This window comes from Periplaneta americana, chromosome 1 (assembly GCF_040183065.1).
Source record: "Periplaneta americana isolate PAMFEO1 chromosome 1, P.americana_PAMFEO1_priV1, whole genome shotgun sequence".
In the NCBI taxonomy this organism is placed as follows: Eukaryota; Metazoa; Arthropoda; class Insecta; order Blattodea; family Blattidae; genus Periplaneta; species Periplaneta americana.
This window is the reverse complement of record NC_091117.1, coordinates 177,544,337-177,566,961: the sequence shown is the minus strand read 5'-3', so window position 1 is coordinate 177,566,961 and position 22,625 is coordinate 177,544,337. Positions and strand designations below refer to the sequence as shown.

At 34.5% G+C, this 22,625-nt stretch overlaps 1 protein-coding gene across 1 annotated transcript; it reads right to left on the bottom strand.

Moving 5' to 3' along the window:
* Positions 1–3,861: 3,861 nt before the first annotated feature.
* MCPH1 (Microcephalin) lies at positions 3,862–21,808 on the bottom strand. The gene is made up of 6 exons (XM_069833133.1): positions 21,626–21,808; positions 19,521–20,403; positions 16,479–16,588; positions 13,204–14,786; positions 6,805–7,045; positions 3,862–4,967 (listed from the first exon to the last, which is right to left on the bottom strand). The coding sequence occupies exons 2-6, from the start codon at positions 20,371–20,373 to the stop codon at positions 4,680–4,682; spliced, it is 3,075 nt and encodes a 1,024-aa protein (XP_069689234.1). The 5' UTR covers positions 20,374–20,403; positions 21,626–21,808; the 3' UTR covers positions 3,862–4,679.
* Positions 21,809–22,625: the final 817 nt, after the last annotated feature.

Sequence of the window (22,625 nt, the reverse complement as noted above, 5' to 3'; positions counted from 1 at the left end):
CACTTTTAACACATGATTTTAGTGGTATAAAGAGCATTCGGAAGCCAAATCATGACAGCTGTATGTAAAGTTATATCTGAAGAATGCATGGACACAAAAAGCTTATTTTCATTATCAGGTGGACAAGATACGTTTTGAAAATGAGCTCCTCAAGTAGGAATGGGCCAAGTGTGAAGCATAGGAATCAACCCTTGTAACGAAGGCTTGTCTGAACACTATCTCAAATTCTCAATTGTCGTTTTCCCCAACAGAAATAAAAAATTTATGCTGAGAAGTTGTTCATAAAAATATGGTATCATATTTTATGGAAAATAAGTAACAAATATAATGTGAAAGTATAAAAAAACACTGAACATGCACCCAATGCAGTTAATATGATGCCACATGGCAGGCTGCTGGTACATCCTGTAAACTAGAACCAATTTTTCCCAGAATTCTTAATTATATTCCATTAGCATGCTATGAGCAGATTTCAGATATTTTTTTAAACACACGCATGCAAACACAGAGTATGTGTAGTATATATTACACACACGCGCGCATGTGCCCACGCACGCACACACGCACGCTCACACACACACACACACACACACACACACACACACACACACACACACAAGGGGTGATTCATGAAGATTGTGCAATATCTAGGATGTGATTCCTGACATCATTGTGAAGAAAGAAATTCATATACACATGTCCGAATTTGAATAGTTTTAAATAAAATCCATTCCTTGCTTCTGTAGCACAGATTCTTGCAAACTTCACTCGGGAATAAGGTGGATTCATCTTCAGTACGTTTCAGCTGATAGCAGTAATACAGAGCCTTATGATATCAGGGTCAGGGACAGAGACAACGAAAGCTGTCGGTAAGACAAAGATCTCTTCCTGAGTTCATATGTGTTGGCAAAAATGCATTTCAGTTTTTCATATTGAGTACGCAGATATGATTTATGTGCATGGATTTTATGACAGGAATACTACAAATGCTGTAGAAAAATATCGAAAAGATTTTCAGATTATAGAACATTGTCATTTCAGTCACTGGGGAATATTAGTTCAGTCCCAAGCATGCGGTATACAAGCATGCGGTTGCCAAGAATGAAGAATACAACAATATTTGGGTAGTACAATGAAGCTCATGCACGAGTACAGGAGCATATCCAGACGACTGAGTATTCCACAAAGCAGGGTGTGGGGAACACTAATGATGAGGAAATGTACCACTATCATTTACAGAGAGTTCAACAACTTCAGCCAAAGGTCTATGCTAGACGAATACAGTTTTGTGTGTGGATAAATGCTGATCTTCAGTTGTATCAGTATATTTTGTTTAGTGACGAAGTTCAATTGACTCATTATGAGATTTTCAGTGTCCATAATTCACACATTTGGTCGGAGGAAAATCCTCACAAGATTGTGATATGTAATTTCCAGCACCACTTTAGTTACAATATGTGGTGGGGTTTTTTGAACAATAATTTAATTGGTTGTCTTATGGGACAATTGTACGTGCAATATTTTTTAGATGAATTACCTCCATTATCGGAGAAAATACCACTGTATATGCGACAACTAATGTATTTTTAGCATAATGGCGCATTCCCTCACTTTTTATAGGAAGTAGTGGATTATTTAAATTACAGATTCCCAGCATGTTGGATAGGCCAAGGTGGTTTCCTTCTTGGGCCAGCTAGATCACCTGATTTGACCCCTTTAGACTATTGTCTGTGGGGATGGTTTAAAGATTCTGTGTATAGTGTAACAGTGAGCACATGATAAGAGTGGTACAACGTATCTATCTAGTACCCGAGGAGATTCGTGCCAACAACGGAAGTCAGGGAATGCGGTACAAGCAGTTCATAATCGGAGTCTACATGTATTGCAGCAGAAGGTGGATTTTTTGAAACCAGTTTTAATACAGATTTTTCAGGTGAGTAATAATGTGAATATTATAATATACCCAGATACTCTACATGCTTAAATGTTCATAATTTTCACGTTTATGTTAAACATTCAGGAGGATATAACTCAATTTAAAAAAAAAATAAAAAACATGACATGTTTATATGAACCTTTTTCATTACAGTGATATCAGAAATCACACCCTAGGGTATTGTATGATTTTCGTGAATCATCATTTATATACAAATTTAACTTTAACCTGGTGTCTTCAATATTGTACTTTATCCTGAACGTGCACTACGGTATCTAAAAAAAATCAATTACACATTGATTGTTGGTTTGGCTCTTAATCACATTATGTCATATAATTATGTTATAACTTAGGACAAATATGAAAAAAAACAGTTTATTGCAATGCACTACTTGCAGGCAAATAACTTCATATAAATTACATTTACATTCTTACAATTGTTTCATAAATAAGTCCATAAAGCAAAGTAGCAGTTCAATGTCTAATTAATACTCCAATATAAAATATGATTATCTACAAGAACTTAAATGTGGACGTTTTAAACATTAACACAAATTTTGCAAATGTTTACAATTATTCCAATGGTTGATGAAATTTTTCAGGCAATGAGGGCAGATAATACTTCATACCACAAAAACTTATCACAGAATTTTATATGAATGTAAACGAAAATTAATACCACCTTTACGTGTAAGTTGTTACACATATTTAATGAGGACAGTGGTAGACAGCTTATCACTTTCACCTATCCTCACGAAAATATTGATATATATCTATATATTGATATATATACACCTTGTACAAAACAAAATAATTAAAGAAAAAAAAAATCACTCACACACAATCCCTCCCCCCTCTCTCTGTCTCTCTCTCTCACTCTCTCTCTCCCTCTCCCCATTTATCTTTGTTACATCACAGTGTGCAAGTTGCAAGTTTGATTATTTTCTGATCAACAGCCGTATTTAATTTTAATTCTTTCAAGTCTTTAGCAATGAATATATTACAATTTGAAAGAAATATATATTTACTATAATATTGTTATATCAATATTAAAAGAACAACATCACTACATATCTTACCTACAAAAATTGTTTACATCAAAATTTTCCCATTAAATTTATTTTATTTTTCATTGTTTGTCTCCATTATTCTTCAAAAAAAAAAAAAAATAAAATAAAATAAAAAAAAAATGAGAGAATTAAATGGCTTAGTCTAATTGTATCTGTTCTTCTAAATTGCTTACCATGTTCATTTACATTCAATATAAAATGTTATTTACCATAAATTGGTTTCAAGCATTTTTCCAAATTAACTATATTGTCATAACTGGCAAAGTTCATTGCATCTCTAACTGTACTGAAAGCTTGAAATATGAAGGATATTTCACAAGCAGAAAACTTCGAAGTATGATTCTGTCATAAATAAATCACATAGACAAAATATCAGTAATTGTTATAGGCCTATCTGAATCAAATCAGAAAACTATTACAATTGAAAATCCCAAAATTTCGATGAGAACTGCACATAAAGCACAGCTTTCAGTTGAAAGGAAAAAAGGAAGTATCTACAGATCTCGAACAAAATTTTACCAGGGCCCAAGAAGAATATCTGAAAACACCTTTTACTTAAAAAAAAAAAAGTTGAGCAAAAACATTTTCGGAAGTACTCTCTCTGAAGCTAAATTATATCAATTTAAACACAGTGAAAGAACTTCTAAAAAATTTAACATTATAAAAACAGTGATGACGAAACAAAGAGATTTCTAATAAAAAAAAAAATTAAGAACTAACAGAACCTATGAACTGGTTTAATTTTGCAGTAATAACATTTCTTACATGAATAATACACATAGTTTTTTATGCAATTCGTGTTTTTTTATTTCATTGTCTTAGTAAGCCCCAATAAAAGGCTTCACTTATAAATGAAAACATATGAATTAAATATATTAAAAAATAAGAATCAATACAGTTAATTTCATCTTTTTGTTTCATATAATTTATATCACTGCTGAAAATAAATTAACAACGTAAAATCAATATAAATTTATATCGCATTATGCTTCCATATATTCTCATGAAAATCATCTAAAATAAATAACACCAAGGTGAAAGTTAAGACCACTTTGGTTGGAATAAGGAATAACCTAGTTGTATACTGATTTCATTTAATGATACATGAAAAATGCTATGGGTGAGCTGAACAATTTAACAAATAACTCCTGGAAATACGAATTTTCTGCAAGGAGCTTAGAAAATGCCATTATGAGGACAATAATTCAGAAGCGGTAATTCTCCTTGTCAAAATTGCAAGAAAAGAAATTAAATCAAATCGAAACCAATGCACAGCAACATTCATTGCTGAAAATTTCTTCATACAATCACTTTCCTTAAATATGTATTGTAAAAAGACAGAGCTGGGCTCTCTGCTAAATGTAGATCAATCACAAAAAAATAATAAAGCAGTAATGAATGAAGCGCTTAATTAAAAGCAGTGTGAAAAAATGAATACCAAGTGCTTGTTACTCTTAAATCTTTCAAATTGGTCGATAAAGAAACCTAGTCATAACAATTTCCACTTTTCTACATTCTTTTACAAGTTTAATATGAAAATAATATGAGAAGTGAGGACTCAGCATGATATAAATCACTCTTACAATGGATGAAATTAAACTTAAGGAAATAGAAATGCATTTATAATTTACCGACGAATCCCTATTTCTACTATCGATATTGTTATATTTTCTCTATATTATGTATTCATCGATCGGCCTGAGTGCATTATTCTGAATGCAATCCAAGACCCACTTTTCATCAACATACTTAATTTCCTCATTTCTTTTTGAATGCGGTTTCCCCACAAACAGATATGCAGAACGAGATGAAGTTACTACACGTCCACCACAAATTGTGATCAACTCTACCAAGTCTTGTCTGGGTGGTACACTACTACTACTAACATAAATGTTGCCACAAGAGCTGAACAAATCCAGTTTGTATACAGGCCCAAAAGACAACCTCTGTATGCGGCATTGCTGTAAAGGAAAGAAAAGACAGTACAACATCAATGTAAAATTTTAATTGTCCCTAAGTACAAAACAAATATATAAGCTTTTTTCTCTTCACTGATCTCACTTAAAATGCTGGGAAATTCTTTACAAATACTACAAGACCTGAGAAAATGTCCCCATCCAAGATCTCCCTGTCTCCTGGTAGTCGTCTATCTATTAACTGAAGCATCAGAAGATGTTAGATAGGAGTCAGTATTCATATTAAAAAATCCTAAAGAATGCAATCAGTGCATAATAATGCAGTTCTGCTGTAAAAGTGAAGGACAGCCTTGAACAACAAATTTGTTACATATTCATTAAGCAATTTTTGTAGAGAAAGTGTTCCAGAGCATTTCTTCACGAAGTTTCCCAGGTTTTCCTATTTCTACCAAAACACCTTCAAAGCAACCTAAAATTGGCCTTATATGGCTACCCTGCATCCTATTAACAAAAGAATAATATACCAATTATTTATGAAATGTTATGTGAATAGTAGGGGTTTAGCAGAGAGTATAGAATTTTTTTTTATCTATTTAGCATTTATTCTCAAAAAGTTCGCATTTTGAAAATAAGCTTCACTCTTTTTCACTGTTTGGTAAATTTACAGCAATATCGTAAGACTCAAAATACTGTTACAACCTTACTGTGGGATCAACAGAGATGGCAGACAGCTGTCACACACTGGTTTTAATCCCAGGCAGCAGACTTCTATGACACAGGGATACAAAAGTTAATCCCAGGGTATGACAAATGTCTCAATTCTGTGGGGAATATGTTGAAAAATAGCTGAACAATTGCTGTATCTGTTTCAATAAATATTTCTATGCAATTGTGCTTTTTTTCTATAAAACGGCCCCAAGGAAAATCACATTCTGGACAGCCTCGTAATTGTGGTCGAGTGGCCAAAATTTATATAAGCACTTCTTTTCACATTATTAACATGGTGGAAGAAAAAAATTTAACTTTTTTATCTGCCCCATCAGAACGTTTGCTTGTAAGCTACGTAATCTACTCGCAATATTTACGCAAATACATTTTGTCGCTAACACTGGTGCTATCTCTCAATAAAGTTCAGAATGAAGGAGGCAGAGGAAAAAAAAAAAAAAAAAAAAAAAAAACAAACAAACAAATTTCTCCTTCTAATGATGCCACAGACCAACATCATGTCCTTATGTTGGCAACATTGTGTTCAATTTGGTCGTAACCGTAATGGCATGGTTCAAAGCTACCATAGCAAATTCTCCACTTTAGTGGAACTTAATATAATACAGAGTACACCTCCCAGAAACTATATAATTAGAAAGGGCTAACAACGTATTTCTGAAAATTTTACGACTAAAGCATTAGTGACTATGTCTGTGTTGAAGTTGTGAAGAAAATCGTATATTAACAGAAATTAAGTTATTCGAAATTAGTACTTGATTAATGGCTAGTTTTAAAATATCACTGCATTTTTCAGAACAGTTGGGAGTGTCAAAAATTTCAGCAATTCTTAACATTCCATGCCAAGATTAGCATTGGTTTTCGTGACACACCTTCCAAAGATGCGAGTTGTAGTGTATAGGCAGCGATTCATCATCTAGTGTCTACAACAAATAACATACATATATATATTTTTAATCTTGAAAGCAGCATACAATTCCTTGGCATGTAATTCATTGCTATAAAATGCAGCAATCATGTGAGGGTTGACAGCCAGTGACATCTGTAAAGAACTTCCTAGTATTAAGAGAATTTTGATGAATAACTCAACTTCCTTCAATGTACGTCAATAATCTGAGAGAAATATCTCGGCTGAGGAAAACCATCATGGGATGCTCACCTGAACAGCTGGGGAGAAGTCAAGCAATTCAAATTCATCTTCCTCCAACCAAACTTCAGAATCCAGTGATTTAAGCACCCATTCTTGCTGAAGAATCCAGCAGCCTCTGGCAATACCCTTCAACAGGTTTATTGTTCGTCTTGGACCACTCGTGATAACATGAGTTGTTCTCTCAGAAACATTTGGTTCTAAAATGAAACCTCCCAGTTTCAGCACCACAGATGTTACGGCTTCCACCTCACTGCAACAAAACTACTGATGCAGCTTACCTGCAATTCCCTACAAATAAATGGAAGATTTAGAAAAGAAAAGTATATCTGGAAAAGTTTGTATTTTTGGTGAAGGTTGTAAGACAAACAAACAATTCAGCTGATCTTGCAGCCACAAAGTATAATACAATTGCATTGATTTAGAAAAGTGTAACTGAGTAAAAGGGAATGAGTATGCCTTTTTATAAACCATCACAACATGCAGTCCCAAAAAAAAAAAAAAAAAAAAAAAAAAAAGGTTCTGTATAAAGCACTCAACAGCACTACAAATAGTCCTAACTCATTAACAAACGCCTCTTTGTTTTATAGACAAAGGAATAATTAATCTAAATATTTACACAAAACATTTTTATCGTGAATGCCGACCAAACCACCTCATTTTAGTGCCGAGGTCAAGAAAGCATGGAGCTCTACCTCCACAGCCCTCAAGCACCTAATATAGTTGTATAGGGGATATCTTTACCTTCAATATCAAATTGTCAAGTAGCTCAGCTATTTCTTTTCTAATAACATGTTTATTTACAAGAATGCTTTTTATCAAGCAGTTTATGACTCACCTTCTGATACACAAGTGAACAGCAATACTGTTAAAGAATTCATGTGCGTAACTTACTATGGCATGTGTATGTTATAGAAGCCAAAAGCAAAGAGGAATTTAAATAGTGTTAATTGTTATAATAAGATGGTTAATCTTAGTGAATGGAAGAAATTCAAGATCCTTAACATTGGTCAACAGCAACAGTGCTCTGCAGTTAAGTGCAGGGGATTCTTCACTCAAGTCAATCATCATAATTTAGAGATATTGCACAGAATTCTTTGATTCTGTTATTTATACGCATTATTTACTTCTATAGATTTTAGAATGATGTACATTACAAACAATTACAATAAAACGAGGCGAATAGGGATTATTTCTTATTTAAGGTACGGTCACACATCGTTACTTTTGCTGCGCAACTTTTGTACTGCAGCTGCAAAAGTTGCGTGTCGTGTTCACACGTAAGCCAAAAGTAGTGCACTGCACGCTACTTTTCGTGCTGCGCAACCCGAGTGCAGCAAAAGTTGCAACTGGAGGTTGCAAGTCTGTTCACACACAATAAGTGTGTTTATTTGGAAAATGTATTATTTGTCTTTCACGTGTTAAATTTTATGTTAACAAGGTAAGACAAAATTTAACACGTGAAAGACACATAATACGTTTTCCAAAGTGATATAGTGTTAAAAGTTGTGTAATCAAGATGTATAGTGTTTATTTGTTCACTTGGTATGAATAAAAACATAAAAACATAATTATATTTATCCTTTGACACAAAGAAATAAAAAATAGTAAAAATTCGTCCCTATTCACCTAATTTCAAAGTACATGGAACTAGAGGTATTCATTTGAGCATGTTGATTTTAAAATCAATTCATTATCAGCCAAGATGAGGTATTTTTATTTCTTAGTCACGATAATTTACTAGTCATGGTCATGGTCATTTACTGCCTATTAATTAAGCTTACTGCCAATGTTTTCCTGCACTGACATTTTTTCACACACTAACATGAAGAATCAATATGTCTGCTTGTTTTACAAAAATTACATACTTTTTTGTTTTCAAGTGTAATAAAATGCCAAACCAATTAACATCATAACCATAATAACTTGGTCGAATCGTGGTGCTGACCACACCACCTCATTCTAGTGTCAAGGTCAAGAAAGCATGGTGTTCTACCTCCAAGTCCTATATGCGCCTTCATCTACCACGATCACAATATAAAGTCATCACTAGAGACAAGAATTCCATGCAAATGCGTGTTTTTATAGGAACATAGGACATAGCTCGAACTTAGTACTTAACCATTTCATTACTTTCCGGTTCCAAATATGCATATTTGCATGTTTCTGCCTTTTTGGAGATAAAAATATGCATAATGCATATTTAAGCAATTTTTAGCTTAATCATGCACATAATATACATTGTATTCAGTTTAATTGCATGTTTTATGGTTTTGAGTGGACACTTCAGTTTCTCGATTTTCATAACCCTCATTTTAGTTTCCGGAATTAGGATTGAAGAAGGAAAAGATAAAAAAGAACTAAATAACAGAAAAAGGTTCATTCAACTTTGCACCCATAACTTCTTGCGATGTAGAGGGATCATTCTCTACCAACAAAAACATGACTGACAAGCACAGCAACCTAACAGAAACCAATTTAGAAATGTTATTTATTTTTTTTTTATTTTTATTTATTTTAGCTAGCGGATTGAGGAGACGGCCTCCAAATATGGACAGTAGCTGTGAATATATTGAATAAGCAGTCGCAGACAGCCGATGAGGAGTGGTCCTCCAGCTTGGGGGTTGGGCGAAGGGCTAACAACCCATCACCATAAAAAACAGCTTGTTACGAATCCTTCAAATAAGCCTCGGAATGGGACTGATTCTCTGGCACGACCACAGCAAAGGAATAAGGTTTTGAGATTTGGTTAATATTAAAATGGATTTGAGGGAGGTGGGATATGATGATAGAGAATGGATTAATTTTGCTCAGGATAAGGACCAATGGCGGGCTTATGTGAGGGCGGCAATGAACCTCCGGGTTCCTTAAAAGCCAGTAAGTAAGTAAGTGTGTACAAATTAAAATTATAAAACAAAAAATTATTCGTTGTTAACTGTGCATAAAAAGTGAAGTAAAATAAGAAATTTGCAACAAAAATGAAATTGCATATTTTAATGTATTTTTTGCTTGATCGTGCATGTTTCATAGTTTGATAGTGCATGAATGCATGCATATTTTGGGATTTTATAGTGCATAAAATTCTCGTCTCTAGTCATCACCATACTCATTATAATCATATATCACATATTATACAATTTTTCTGTATCATCATTCCTTCTCCTCTTCTTCTTTGTTGTAATCTGTAGTAGAATCAACAGCTGTAGCTTCAAGGTGAATCTTGAAGACCATTTCACCCACGTCAATCTTTCCAACCTTACTTGATTCTTCCAACATTACACTACATTGTTTGCTTGTGCTGCAGAATATGTACTGCGCATGTGTGTGTGTGCTTGCAAGGTATTTGAAAATGTTTGTAAAAGCCTTCATAGGGTTGTAAGACAGAACATTTGGAGCCATTTGAGACTGGGAATACATGTCTGCTGAAGCCTCTTTTCAGAGCTATGTCACTGTAAAACTGCTACCCTTTTACTCCTACATGGTACCTAAGCACAGATTACTAAAGAGTACGTGAACAAGCAGCATTAAATTGAGCATAACATAGTGTACACATGAAGTAAAAGGCTTAATGAAATCTGACAATTGTTACAGTATCCCAATTCAATTAGAGAAATGCGCTATTCTGTAATGACAAAGGGAAAACTGGGAATCTCAAAGTAGTAGGTGCTCAAAGATGTGTCATGCCATGATATTGAGATAATTTCACTGTGTAGTGCCAACAAACATACTACAACTCGAGCTAAGTTTGGTATTAGCACAGTGGAATGGTGATAAAAGAGAGTGGTACGGTCGAAAATGTGCTCTTCAAAACAAATGAAAGGATTGCTTTGAAGATTTGTTGTACATAAAATATTGTATAGTGTTTGTTTTGTGTTATTAACCCAACATTTCCAATTTGAAACACATTTAAAGTGTCTCAGTCCATAATAAATTAAATGTAAACAACTCACCCTGTCGCTATCTTCTCTTGTTACCATTCCACCACTACTTATTGGCCTGAAGAAGGCAAGAGCAATGATGATGTTTTCAGTGTGCACCATCAACACAGACTAGAACTCAAGGGTAAGAGACGACGCAGACATTACCCCTACTGCTGAAGCACAGAGAGCGCTATTTCATACAATAACAACTCAAGTTACTGGGCCTAATTGTCGCCTAGTATGGCTTGCTGCTTGTCTCCTGCACAGAAACAGGAACCAAAAGGACCTCTAATTTCAAGCAGCATGCCTACCTGCATGGGTTAGCATTTTTACAATGACATAACTCTGAAAGGAGGCTTCAGCAGACATGCGAATGGCTCCAAATGTCCTGCCCTATCACCCCGAGAAATTTCTTACAATCATTTTGAAACACTCTGTATATTTATATGAGTGTTTGTGTACATGACGACAAAAACAAAATTAGTGTGAACAACAACTCTTTATTTTGTATGCCCCCTTCAGCCCCTTCTTCAGAATCACAATGCATTTTCACATTTTAAACTATGATCAATTCGATGAAAGAAGGTAGATGAATGATACAGCTGAAGCAGCATCTAGATGTACTGCAACAAGTACAGATGATAGGACGAATCTACACACTTTGTACACATCACAGCTACATCACTGCAGTACATCACAGTACACAGTACACACACAGCACCTAGTAGAAGCAAAAGTCAATGAAATGAGCATGTCAGTGCAATGTCCATCAGCAAATTGCAGTTTGAAACCTTATTTCTGGGCTTGTCTGCAGGTCGCTAGACTTTGAGAAATATTTGGCAATGAAGCAAAGGAATTTAGTTGAACAAGAAACAATTTTATTGCCCATTAATTTTGACTGACAGTTCTTTTGCTCCTAAAAAATTATTAATTTCTGTTCCCTTCCAAAGAAGCTAAGCCAAGCAGGTTAAAAAAGCCACCACCCTGAATAGAGATCACATCACAATAGGTTACAGTATGTAAGTTAAAGGACAAGCTGCTACTCATTCGGCCATCAAAGACAACATACAGTAAAACCTCGATAAGACACACCCGCTTATTATGCTACCCCATGTAATACGCTTTTTTTGTCCGGTCCCTGCACATTTCACATATAACGCCTTTATAAAATACCCCGTTTGTTGCGCTCAAGTCCTGCATAATACGTTGTTTTTGTGGAATATTTTCAATGTAATTTTCAGCAATGTACTGTAACAGCATTGAAACATCTTGGTCATTGAGCTCACTGGTGCCATTAACCTATAAAGTATTGGTATTCGACCCTTTACCTGCGCATTTAAACCTTCATACTTCATACCTTAGTATACCCCACCCTCTTGTTACGCTCTCTTATTCGACTCCTTACCTACGTGGTTAAAGCCTACACAGTTACAATACCTCACCCTCTTGCTAACCCTCTCTCTCAAACAACATTCCTCACTCGGGCATAATAAAATTCTGGAAATTTTTGCTGGGCAGTTTGTTGTCCTTTAGGGTATTGAAGTGTCTGTGAATGTGATTACAATAAGTGTTAAACGAAAAGCCCTTTCTGTGTAGGAAAAATTGGAAATCTTACAAAAGTACGATGAGAACAGTACTCTCACTCGGAAACAACTCCCTGATGCATTAGGAATCCCATCATCGATATTAAGAATGATAATAAAAAATCGCGACTCAATCACTACAGCTGCGAGGTCGGAAGGATGTAATCGCAGAAACTGAAGTGTGGTAAACATGAGGACTTGGAGAACACGCACACGGCAAACAACTATAAATGTTTTTTTTTATTTTTTCCGAAAGAATTAAGTACAGTACATAATGTAAATGTCTTTGACGCAGAGTACAGTAACTACATAATGGAGTAATATGTATTACCTTTCATGAATCATGTATTTCAACAAAGAAAAATGCTAATAGATACTGTATACGTCAAAATTAGTATATCAGCCTAATACGCGTTTTATATCCGGTCCCTTGAACAGCATCTTATCGGAGTTTTACTGTATTATTATTGCCACAAGTTATCTTGAACCTTCCATTCCATTATTGTGCATCTTGCCACCATTAAGCAATACTTTTTTTTTAATTTCAAAAGTAATTTAATCCTACATGTGTGGTAAAATTGTCTCAGTAGTTAAGAAACACAAAAAATAATGTCTCTATTTCAACTGAGTAACGAAGTTAAAATTTATTTTTAACATTTTTACTGCCACATTACAACCCATTCATTATCTTTGTGTGATGTGTTCCTCAAGCTCTAATTTTTACACGAGAGTTACCTGCGATTAGGCCTCACCCCCAAAAAAAGTTTCATGCAACACACAAACTCTGGTTACATTAAGGAAAACATCAGTGTTAAAATAATAAAGTACACAGTAAAATACGTGCAAACATAGTGAAATACTGTACACATTAAATAATAAAGTGTTTTCCGTGTGACAAATTAACTTACTGTCTGTGTAGACCAGTGCATACTAGAGATGGTAAATCTTTCTTCGAATGTTGCGACTTTTCTTCATTCTTTGCTGCTTGTTTACTTCTAGCAAAATCATCTATGCTCCTTCTTGCATAACATGCCACTTTGCTTACTGTTTCATGTTTAACACTTGAAGAAAAATCGAATCTTTTACGACTCTTCAGAGTTTGTCTTGGTGTCTCTGTAGAGTCTGCACGAGTCAATTCCATTGAAGTGCCTTCACCTGCTGAAAACAATACATTCTTTTTCTTTCTTCGAATTGTTTGTTTTCCTGGTGTATAAGGAAACTGAACAGAAGGAGTAGCCTCTTCTTCTTGAACTGTAGAAATATCTAGTACATCCAATGAATTTATAGTGGTGTTAGGAAATAATTTTCTTTTCCTTGTTGACATTTCTTTATTACTTCCATTAAATAAGGATTGACTACTCTTGCCCAATTCAGAACCTCTCTCTTCTGTTAAAAGTTCACATCTCGGATTGTTACGTACAGTCTTCTCTGTATTCTTAGAGCTAAATGTTGATTGACTGACTGATTTGGAATCTAACTGTCCTTCTACATCTTCCTCAGATCTTCTGTGTTTTCTTTTCCTACTCATGCGTTTAATGTCCTTATCTAATTCTTCATCATTATGCAGAGCTTCCGATTTGGTTGGTTTCAAATTACATACATTACTTTTTGTAGCCTTCCTCTTAGTCTTCGACAAAGTGTGCTTGAGAGGTACTGTACAAGGTTTCATTAAAGAAACATTATTAGATCCACAAGGAGTAAGGCATTCAGGTACAGAGCTTTTTTCAGTATCTTTTGTGCAAGTTTCAAGTGCGTTATCAGCATGACTATTTCTTTTAGGATTTTCTAAAGCATTTTTACTTAACAAATCATCAAACTCTATGTTTCTCGCAGTCTTGGACTGCTCAGACTGATATTTTGGAGTCTTTTCAATGTTTGTTGCCCAAGAACCATCACTTCGAGTATTTTTACTAACAGGTGTAACATTTAAGTTTTCTGCACTCTCTCCTGACCTCACTTCTGGACTTGACTGAGGTGTTAACATTTTTCTAAGTAAACGCACAGCAAGTGGAATTGAGAAATCTTCTTCATCACTCCAAGTTGGGCTAGTAGGTCTATTAACAGCTTCCTCATATTCTGGTCCGATGTCTGCTACACTCAACAGAGTTCTCACAAGTCCATTTTCATTACTAACATTCTCTAGGAAGTCAGGCACTTTTATCTTTTTCTTGTAAGTCAATGCATCAGGAACATTTATCTCTGGTTCATTTTCCTTTACATCAGAGACAATCTTCTTACGCCGTCGTCTTACAGTCTTCTCTTCCTCTGAATCTCCAAAATCAGGTTGAAAGGACTTTACTTTTCTGAACTTCTTTAGAAGATTGGGTGATTCATATTTTTCCATGTCAAATGGAGGGTAAAGTCTTTCTGATACTATAGCTTGTGCATTCTTACATTCTTCTATCCAAAGCACTGACACGAGATGCACCTTTCTGCTGACTGCTTTCTTATATGTTGACCACAAACCTTCATTGAACACTACATGTGTTACCTGCAAAGAAAAATAAACTATTTTAATATAACCAGTTCTATCATATATCAAGACCTAATAACGTTAGAAGAACACTTTTAGATTACAAAAAGAAACAATAAAAAATTAGCCATTCTCAGACTGTCTTCTGTTCAGTCAGTTATTAGCTCAATTTGAACCAACAAGGGAAGTTGGTCAATGTAGCACGATACATCTAAGTGATATACTGAATGTATGAAAAATAAATGCAAATAATTTTTTTTTTGTGTATGTGGTAAAGGACAAAGAAAGGAACCAAAAAATCTCCTATGCATTTTGGCATATCTCGTAGAGTTTTTATGAGCTGCAAAATCCATGATAATCACAATCATAAATTGCAAGATCTGCACTACCAAACCTAGATATATTTATCTCTCTTTGGCGTACATATTTTAAGTTATAGCTATTTCTTTTATTGGTGTTTTGAGCAAAACACGGTGTATTATGAAATCACAGAGAAATCAGAAACATCATTCCAATGAATGAAAAACTAATTAATCCAATATGCCTTATAAATGGGAACTATTACATTTGAAAGCATTTTATAACTGATTATAACATAATAATTTATGGAAGCAAGCACAATGGAAACATCATACCATTGATTCCCTAACTGGAAACACATAAGGCCGGGTGCACACAATCAGACGCGGCTGGTGCGATGCGACATTTTTGTCTCATGGTACTTGTCTCCCACTGATTTCTTATTATGTGGTGCACATAGAATCAGACGCGGCATGACGGTTGCGAGCAGACACAATGAGACACGGGGGAGACAGCATTGAATGACTACTAGAAGTTCATCGCGAGGAGACTGACTGATAGCTGCAGCGTACTGCACATGCGTTAGTAGTGGCTAGGATTGCACGCTTTCACTACCTACAAATAGTATTGTTGTATAGTCCACATTATTCATAATTGTTTTAGTGCAGGAAATATAACTGTTCTGTAAAATCTTTGAAACAGTATCATGACAATAATGTGGTTTCTAAAAATATGTGAGAAATTGCAAATGAGATGAAAGCACCAGGTGAATAGTAATATTGATAATAATAATTTGTTGCAGGCCTACTTCTCTGCTCTATACTACCACTAATTATTGATTTAATATATTATTTTTCTTTATTGTGAGTCATGAAGTAGTCATAAACATACAAAATGACGTTTGTGCACTACATTAGTAGTATTTAATTTCAAGACTCTTTCAATCCTATAGATTTTTAGGCGTATTAAGCATCCTTAGGAAATAATAACCAAATACAATAGAAATTTTCATATAGACACTCCTCTTTCATTGACGCCATTTTATAGCCTAGGCCAGTTTTTCAAACCCACACAGCAAATCAGTTGTCGCGAGCAGACAGTTTTAAGCTGTCACGAGGCATTGTAAAGCAAAATGTAGTGTCGTGCCATGCCTCGTCGCATCTGATTCTGTGTGCACCCGGCCTAAGAAGACTGATTTTAACTTGACAATCCTTAATACTATATAAAGTTAATTTTCTCTCTGCACCTTCCTACCATCACCAATCAATCATTCAATGTATTAACAATGTTGCTAATTTGTTCAACTTTAGTAACACATCATGTAGAGATAGAAACATTTTGATTTTCTCACAAAAACAGTTTAAACTTTCACCATACATAAAATACTTAACAATCATTCATGTAACTTACATCATTTGTGAATTTGTCTCTTACAGTTGCACCTAGAGATTTCAAATGAGCTTTGACCCCCATTGATCTGTTGTCACCACCTGAACGAACTTCCACATAAGCAATGATGTCTGAAACAGATCAGAACAAATTAATGATGTGATTCCAGGATTAAAGTTTACTAAGTATTGTACTTTCAATGCCTCGTATCTTATATGAATGTAAGCTGTGGGTTGTTACGGATAAAAAAGTATTCCAACCAATGAAATTAAATTTTTAAGGTGAATATCCAGACATAAGCTAACAGATCAAAAACAAATGACAAATGAACTAGATGTATTTAATCTTAATGATAAAAGTGCAGACTACAAAGATAAAATGAGCCAAGAGAGACTACCTAAGCAGATATTCCACAGAGGCCTAAAATCAGACAATCTAAGAGAAGACAGAGCAAACAATAGTGGATGCAACAGATCTGTAGCCTAGCAGTCGTTTTTAGACGTTGAGTTATCTGTGCAGAGGTATGGATGCTTTCCTTTCGTCATTTTGTAGAAACAGTACATCATAACAGACTTTACCCTGGTTAAATGAGGTGTCAGCTAACCATGATCATTAATGAATGGTGCACAGAAAGTACACTCTTAGACAAAAAAAATTACCGGACTCTTGAAGCGTAAATTTGTCTAAGTTCCGTTCGGCTGTGAGCCTGATACACAAGACTAAAATCAAAGTAGTAAGGACGAAACCAGCGAGATCCAAGAACATACTCTTATATCGGCAAACAACAGTTTGAACGGTGTGTGTATCATAGCTCCGTGGTAAAACTCTGACTTCACACGCAGAAAACCTGGGTTCGTATCCGCCTTCGTATAAGTATATATATTTGTTTCGTTTTATTTTTTCTCTAGCTAGAAACAAATGATACATTTATTAACGTGCACAGGAGTTTGGATTAGTTGAAAAATTAAACAAAAACATTCAGTAATATTGGTGACTTCTTCCTAATTACCCTTGAATTCAAATAGATGCTCATTTCTTGGATCTTCTCCCTTCTCCATAAGGAGTATTGATCAGTTACTATAATTTCTATCAGTAGTAGCAATAATAATAATAAATAATAATAATAATAATAATAATAATAATAATAATAATAGTCTAATAATAATAATAATAATGCAACAACCAGAATAATAATAATAATAATAATAATAATAATAATAATAATAAAATTCATAGTATTACAAACACAATAATAATAATAATAATAATAATAATAATAATAATAATAATAATAATAATAATCATCATCATCATCATCATAATGTTAATAGTATTGCAAAAACGAGATGAATAATGTTAAAGACAAAACCAATGTGTTCCAGATATTGGCTACACTCGTAAATAGTGCCGTTACATATCTGCTTTGTAATAGCTCCGTGGCAACAGCCTTGCTTCTTGTGTAGGCGATTCAAGGTCGTGTACCCCGTAAGGACGTCAGATGTTTTTCTATATTGATGTGTAATTTAATCAGAGACATCTGGAACTTCTGAAAACAATAGTTCTGTGCACATGTAACTGCGCATATTAAACGTGAAACAACCATTCTCTCTTGTCATTATCAGGGATAACATGGCTGACAGAAGCCATAGGCCAGATACGTGCAGGCAAGCTATTCTTTTTATTGATCTCCGAGATCTATTTCTTTATTTTGTTTAATACAAAGAAAAGGATTATGTTTGTTTATTCCTATCCGAGAAGGATTTCTTTTACTTAAGGTTTATTTTTGTTTATTTCTATCCGAGAAGATTTAGTTTAGTCTCTTTAAATACAAGATACAAGGGAAAGAATTGCTATTATGTATCTAACTTGCCCTTTGTAAATATTAACTTTCTGTTAAATATTTCACAGTACTGGTTATTATCAGTATATAAGTAAAAAATGAGAATGAAAAAGCAAAGCATAGACTGAGATTCGAACTCGAAACCTTTCGAATACAAGACCACAATGCTACCGACTACGCTATGCGAGAGAGATGGTGACTCTTTAAAAAGCATATTATATAATCATGATACAGTGGTGGCAATGGAGTGTTGCAAACATTTACGACAGAAGAAATTCATCCGCGTGTGAATCATGCTCTGACGAATGCACCCGAAGTCTTCCGAATCGGACATAGAATCTGGAGCCCGGTCATTTTTTTTGTCTAAGAGTGTACATTTTAACCACGGTTATATTTTAACTTGGTTCCGTATTTCATGGTTACAACATTTTTAACCGAGGTTGATGCACTTTGCCATGCATTATGCATGTTTTTATCCCCAAAAAGGCCAAAACATGCAAATATGCACGGGAAAAGTACATATATTTGGAACCGGAAAGTAATGAAATGGATAAGTACAAAGTTTGAGCTGTGTACTATGTTCCTATAAAAACATGCATTTGCATGGATTTCTTGTCTCTAGTCATTACACATGTGTGTGCATGTGCGCATGTATATTTATCTTTCAACAACTGTTTCAGAAACAAACTAGAATAAACTTCTATGTACCTACCCAAAATGCTTCATAACAGTCTTATGAAGAACAGATCTTGATATTTGAGGAAATGACAATCTTTCAGTTCAAGCAGACTGAAGAGTTTGCTCTTAAGAAGTATGTGCATTCAAAAACTAGTGTCATGCTGCAATACGCCTATACTTAAATGAACAAACGAATGAATAAATGAATTGAAATGGGTTGGGGCCTTTCGGTCCCATGCACATAGGCCCATTGTGCCCCAGATAATTGGAAAGTTTATTAAAGTCCCAAAGCCTCCTTGAAGGTCAGAATTACAGTAAGTTACATTTAATGTAATGATGTACCAAAATAAGCAAGGTCTTGTAAACAGCATTCCACTTTTTTTCTTTTTAATTTTTACTTTTCGTTTTATTTTTGTACACAAATGTTCTTTACGTTCTGGATAACCCCAATTTCTAGCACATGGGAAAGAAATTGCTATTCTGAGAACTGAATAAGAATTTTTAATGTAAACTACTCTATCATGCAAATTTAGAGCATTACTAACCTTTAAGTAAGAGAGAGGAAACAGGTTGTGTATCAGGAAGTTCTTCTTTTTCTTCAAGATCTCTATCACTCTGAAAAGGCTCCTCAAGACGTCTGATACTTTGCGTTGTTTTTTCAGGAGTTCTGTATGACAAATCTAAAGTGCGTCCTAACCTACTCATTTCTGTAATGCCCGAAATATGCAGTGATTTATTTGATGTTCTACTCGACGACATCACAGGGCTGCTATTCATGGAATGAGCTGGAATCTTGAACTTACTGCAGGTTGCAGTAGGAGTATGTACTGTCTTCAAGCTTGAAATTCCTGCAACCTTCGGTAAGTTGCTTTTCTGTTTCCCTACAAATAAATCTTTCTGTTCTGCAGAGCGCTTCACATGTTCCTCCACTCTTGCAGTAGACAGAGCTGTTCTCTGCATATTATTATTGTTAGAAGTTTCACCTAATGGACAACATTGCTGCATAGACTTTGGTGAAATCTTTAGACATCTACTTGCTACAGACATATGACTGTTTAAATAGGATTGGGAAATCACTGATCGTTGCATTTCTATGCCTGGTGTCACATCTACAGTATCAAAACTAGAATCTATATGACTTCCATTCCCTATTGTAGCATTATGTGATACTGCTGATAATCTCTGCCTCTTGGCATTTGGCTCAAAAAAATTATCTTCATTTTGATCTCCATCTTCATTTGTCTTGTTAGGCGTGTACAGTCTGCGGAATTTTCCAGATTTCCTTATACTACTCTGTCTAGATCTGCTGAGACTACTACGAAGCACTCTTCTATCTGGAGTCTGATTAACATTCATATCATTTTCATCTATGAAACTTAGAATATCTCTCCCAGCCATTTTCTTGAGAATTTATGTAAAAAAAAACACCTGTAATAAATAGTAATTTTAAGTAAAGTTGTTTTAAAGGGTGGTATGCATAAAGTTAAAGTACCTATTACCTTTTGCTTTGACTGCAGAAGATACTTTAAGTAAAAGTATATACTTCATTTTGTATGTATAGGATACATTTCAGAACACGGATTCCTTCCTTTCCCTCTCACTTCAAAATTCCAACCTTGTGCACACAAAATAAATTATTGGCACTGAAAGGTGAGTTTTCGTAAGTATGATGATGCGCATTCGACAAACGCAGGCAAATCTGCTCTTTTCAGTATTTTAAGATATAATTGTCAGTGAGGAATCTGTATACCGGTACTCGTCATATCATCGTATTCATCATCATACACAATCTCGCTCTCGCGCTTGTGGAATACCCTACCCAGTGACATCAGAGACTGTCGGAATTTAGTAGCGTTCAAAAGCAAGCTTATTAAACATTTTCTTACTGCGTAGAGTAGGTTTAATTTGTACTTAGTCAATAAAAGAAATGCTTCTCTCTTCTTAACTTTTACAATAAACTGTCTAGCTTTTATTAATCAGTTAATCTTTTAGTACTTTGATTTTTATTATATCTGTAAATTTAATATTAATTGTAATTATAATTGTATTCTTAATATTGTAGTTGTAATCCCCTGGTAGAGGGGAAGAGAAGGCCTGATGGCCTTATTTATCTAAATAAATAAATAAATAAATAAATAAATAAATAAATAAATATACTGAAATTTTCCCGATTTGTCTGCATTTGTCAAATGCGCAACATCATGCTTACGAAAAGGCACTTTTCAGTGCCAATAATTTATTTTGTGTGCACAAGGTTGGAATATTGAAGTACAGTTTGCTTACCTGTATGCTATTCTAGAGTCTAGTCCAAGTTATAAGACAAAATAGCGTGCCACAGCGGCAATGGTAAAGTAGCTACTTTATGGAATGATAACGGAATAATTTATTAAGCTTCAAGAAACGAAAATAAAAAGTTTCACTAGACTGACTAGTTCATATTTTTGTGGACATGTACCTACCGGTAGGTTATACTAATGATAAAATTAACAATTAGCAAATCCTTAATGATTATTACATATTTCATTAAGTTCGTATTTTAAACTTTTTACACAAATATGCATTCAAACTACATTCGCATTCAAATCATACGGAGCTAAAATGCAGCACTTACCAAACATTTACACTTACCTACTTTTGTCTATTCACTAACCTTGTGTTCACGTTCTTCTTGAAACTTGTTTATCTACTAAAAGCACTTTCAGATGCAAATTTCGTAAATGAACATTATACCCTCTCACATTATACCCTTTCACAAGTTTATTCACGTTCTTGAATCAAAACATGAACTCAACTCAAATATTCGTTCATGTTTCTCATTGGTTTGGTTTGCCCACCGCCGTCTAGATTGTAATGTTTTAATACCACATGCAGTGTTGCCACAGACCGAAAATAAAATGTACCAGACTGTATTTTTTTTCTATAATGTACGAAATTTGAACCAACCCAATATTCTCGTGAAGACACCTGTACAAATTAAAATACATAAAAAAGAGCATGAACACATTTACATAGACAAGGAAGTAGCCTATACGAAAATAAGTAATACCACAGTCTACTATATACAGTCACGAAGCTTGAGTTTTGAGGCTGCTAGAAACAATAGACTGTGACGGTACTACTTTGCATTGCCTATAATGAGGCGATATTAGCGATCCTAGTGGTGAGCAACTACCTAATGTTTTCATATTAACTACGTATTGAGCTTCGCGACTGTATATACTAGACTGTGGTAATACAGTGAAACCTCTCATTTACGGACATTGAAGAGACATAACAATCTGTCCGCATCTGGGAGGTGTCCTTTATTGGGAGGGAGGCTCCCCAATCTAACTAAATTTATAATATGCATTATGTATCCCTTCACGCTTTAAATGATATATATTACTGTAGTTTAATTCTAAACACAGTCTCCTGTACTACAGTAAATTCTTTGCAACTTTGAACTACAGTAGATAAGACCGAAAAAGAAAAATACAGTACAGTACTGTGCCATGCAATTTTATTCTACGTCTATAGTTATCCAGTACTGTAATTTACAGTTTTCAACTTAAACTTTATGTTCAGGTGCCATGTCCCTCGAAACAGAACTGATTGAAGTGAAGGGAATAATCCTACTAACCCAATTATGTGTCGAATACAATTTCAAGATC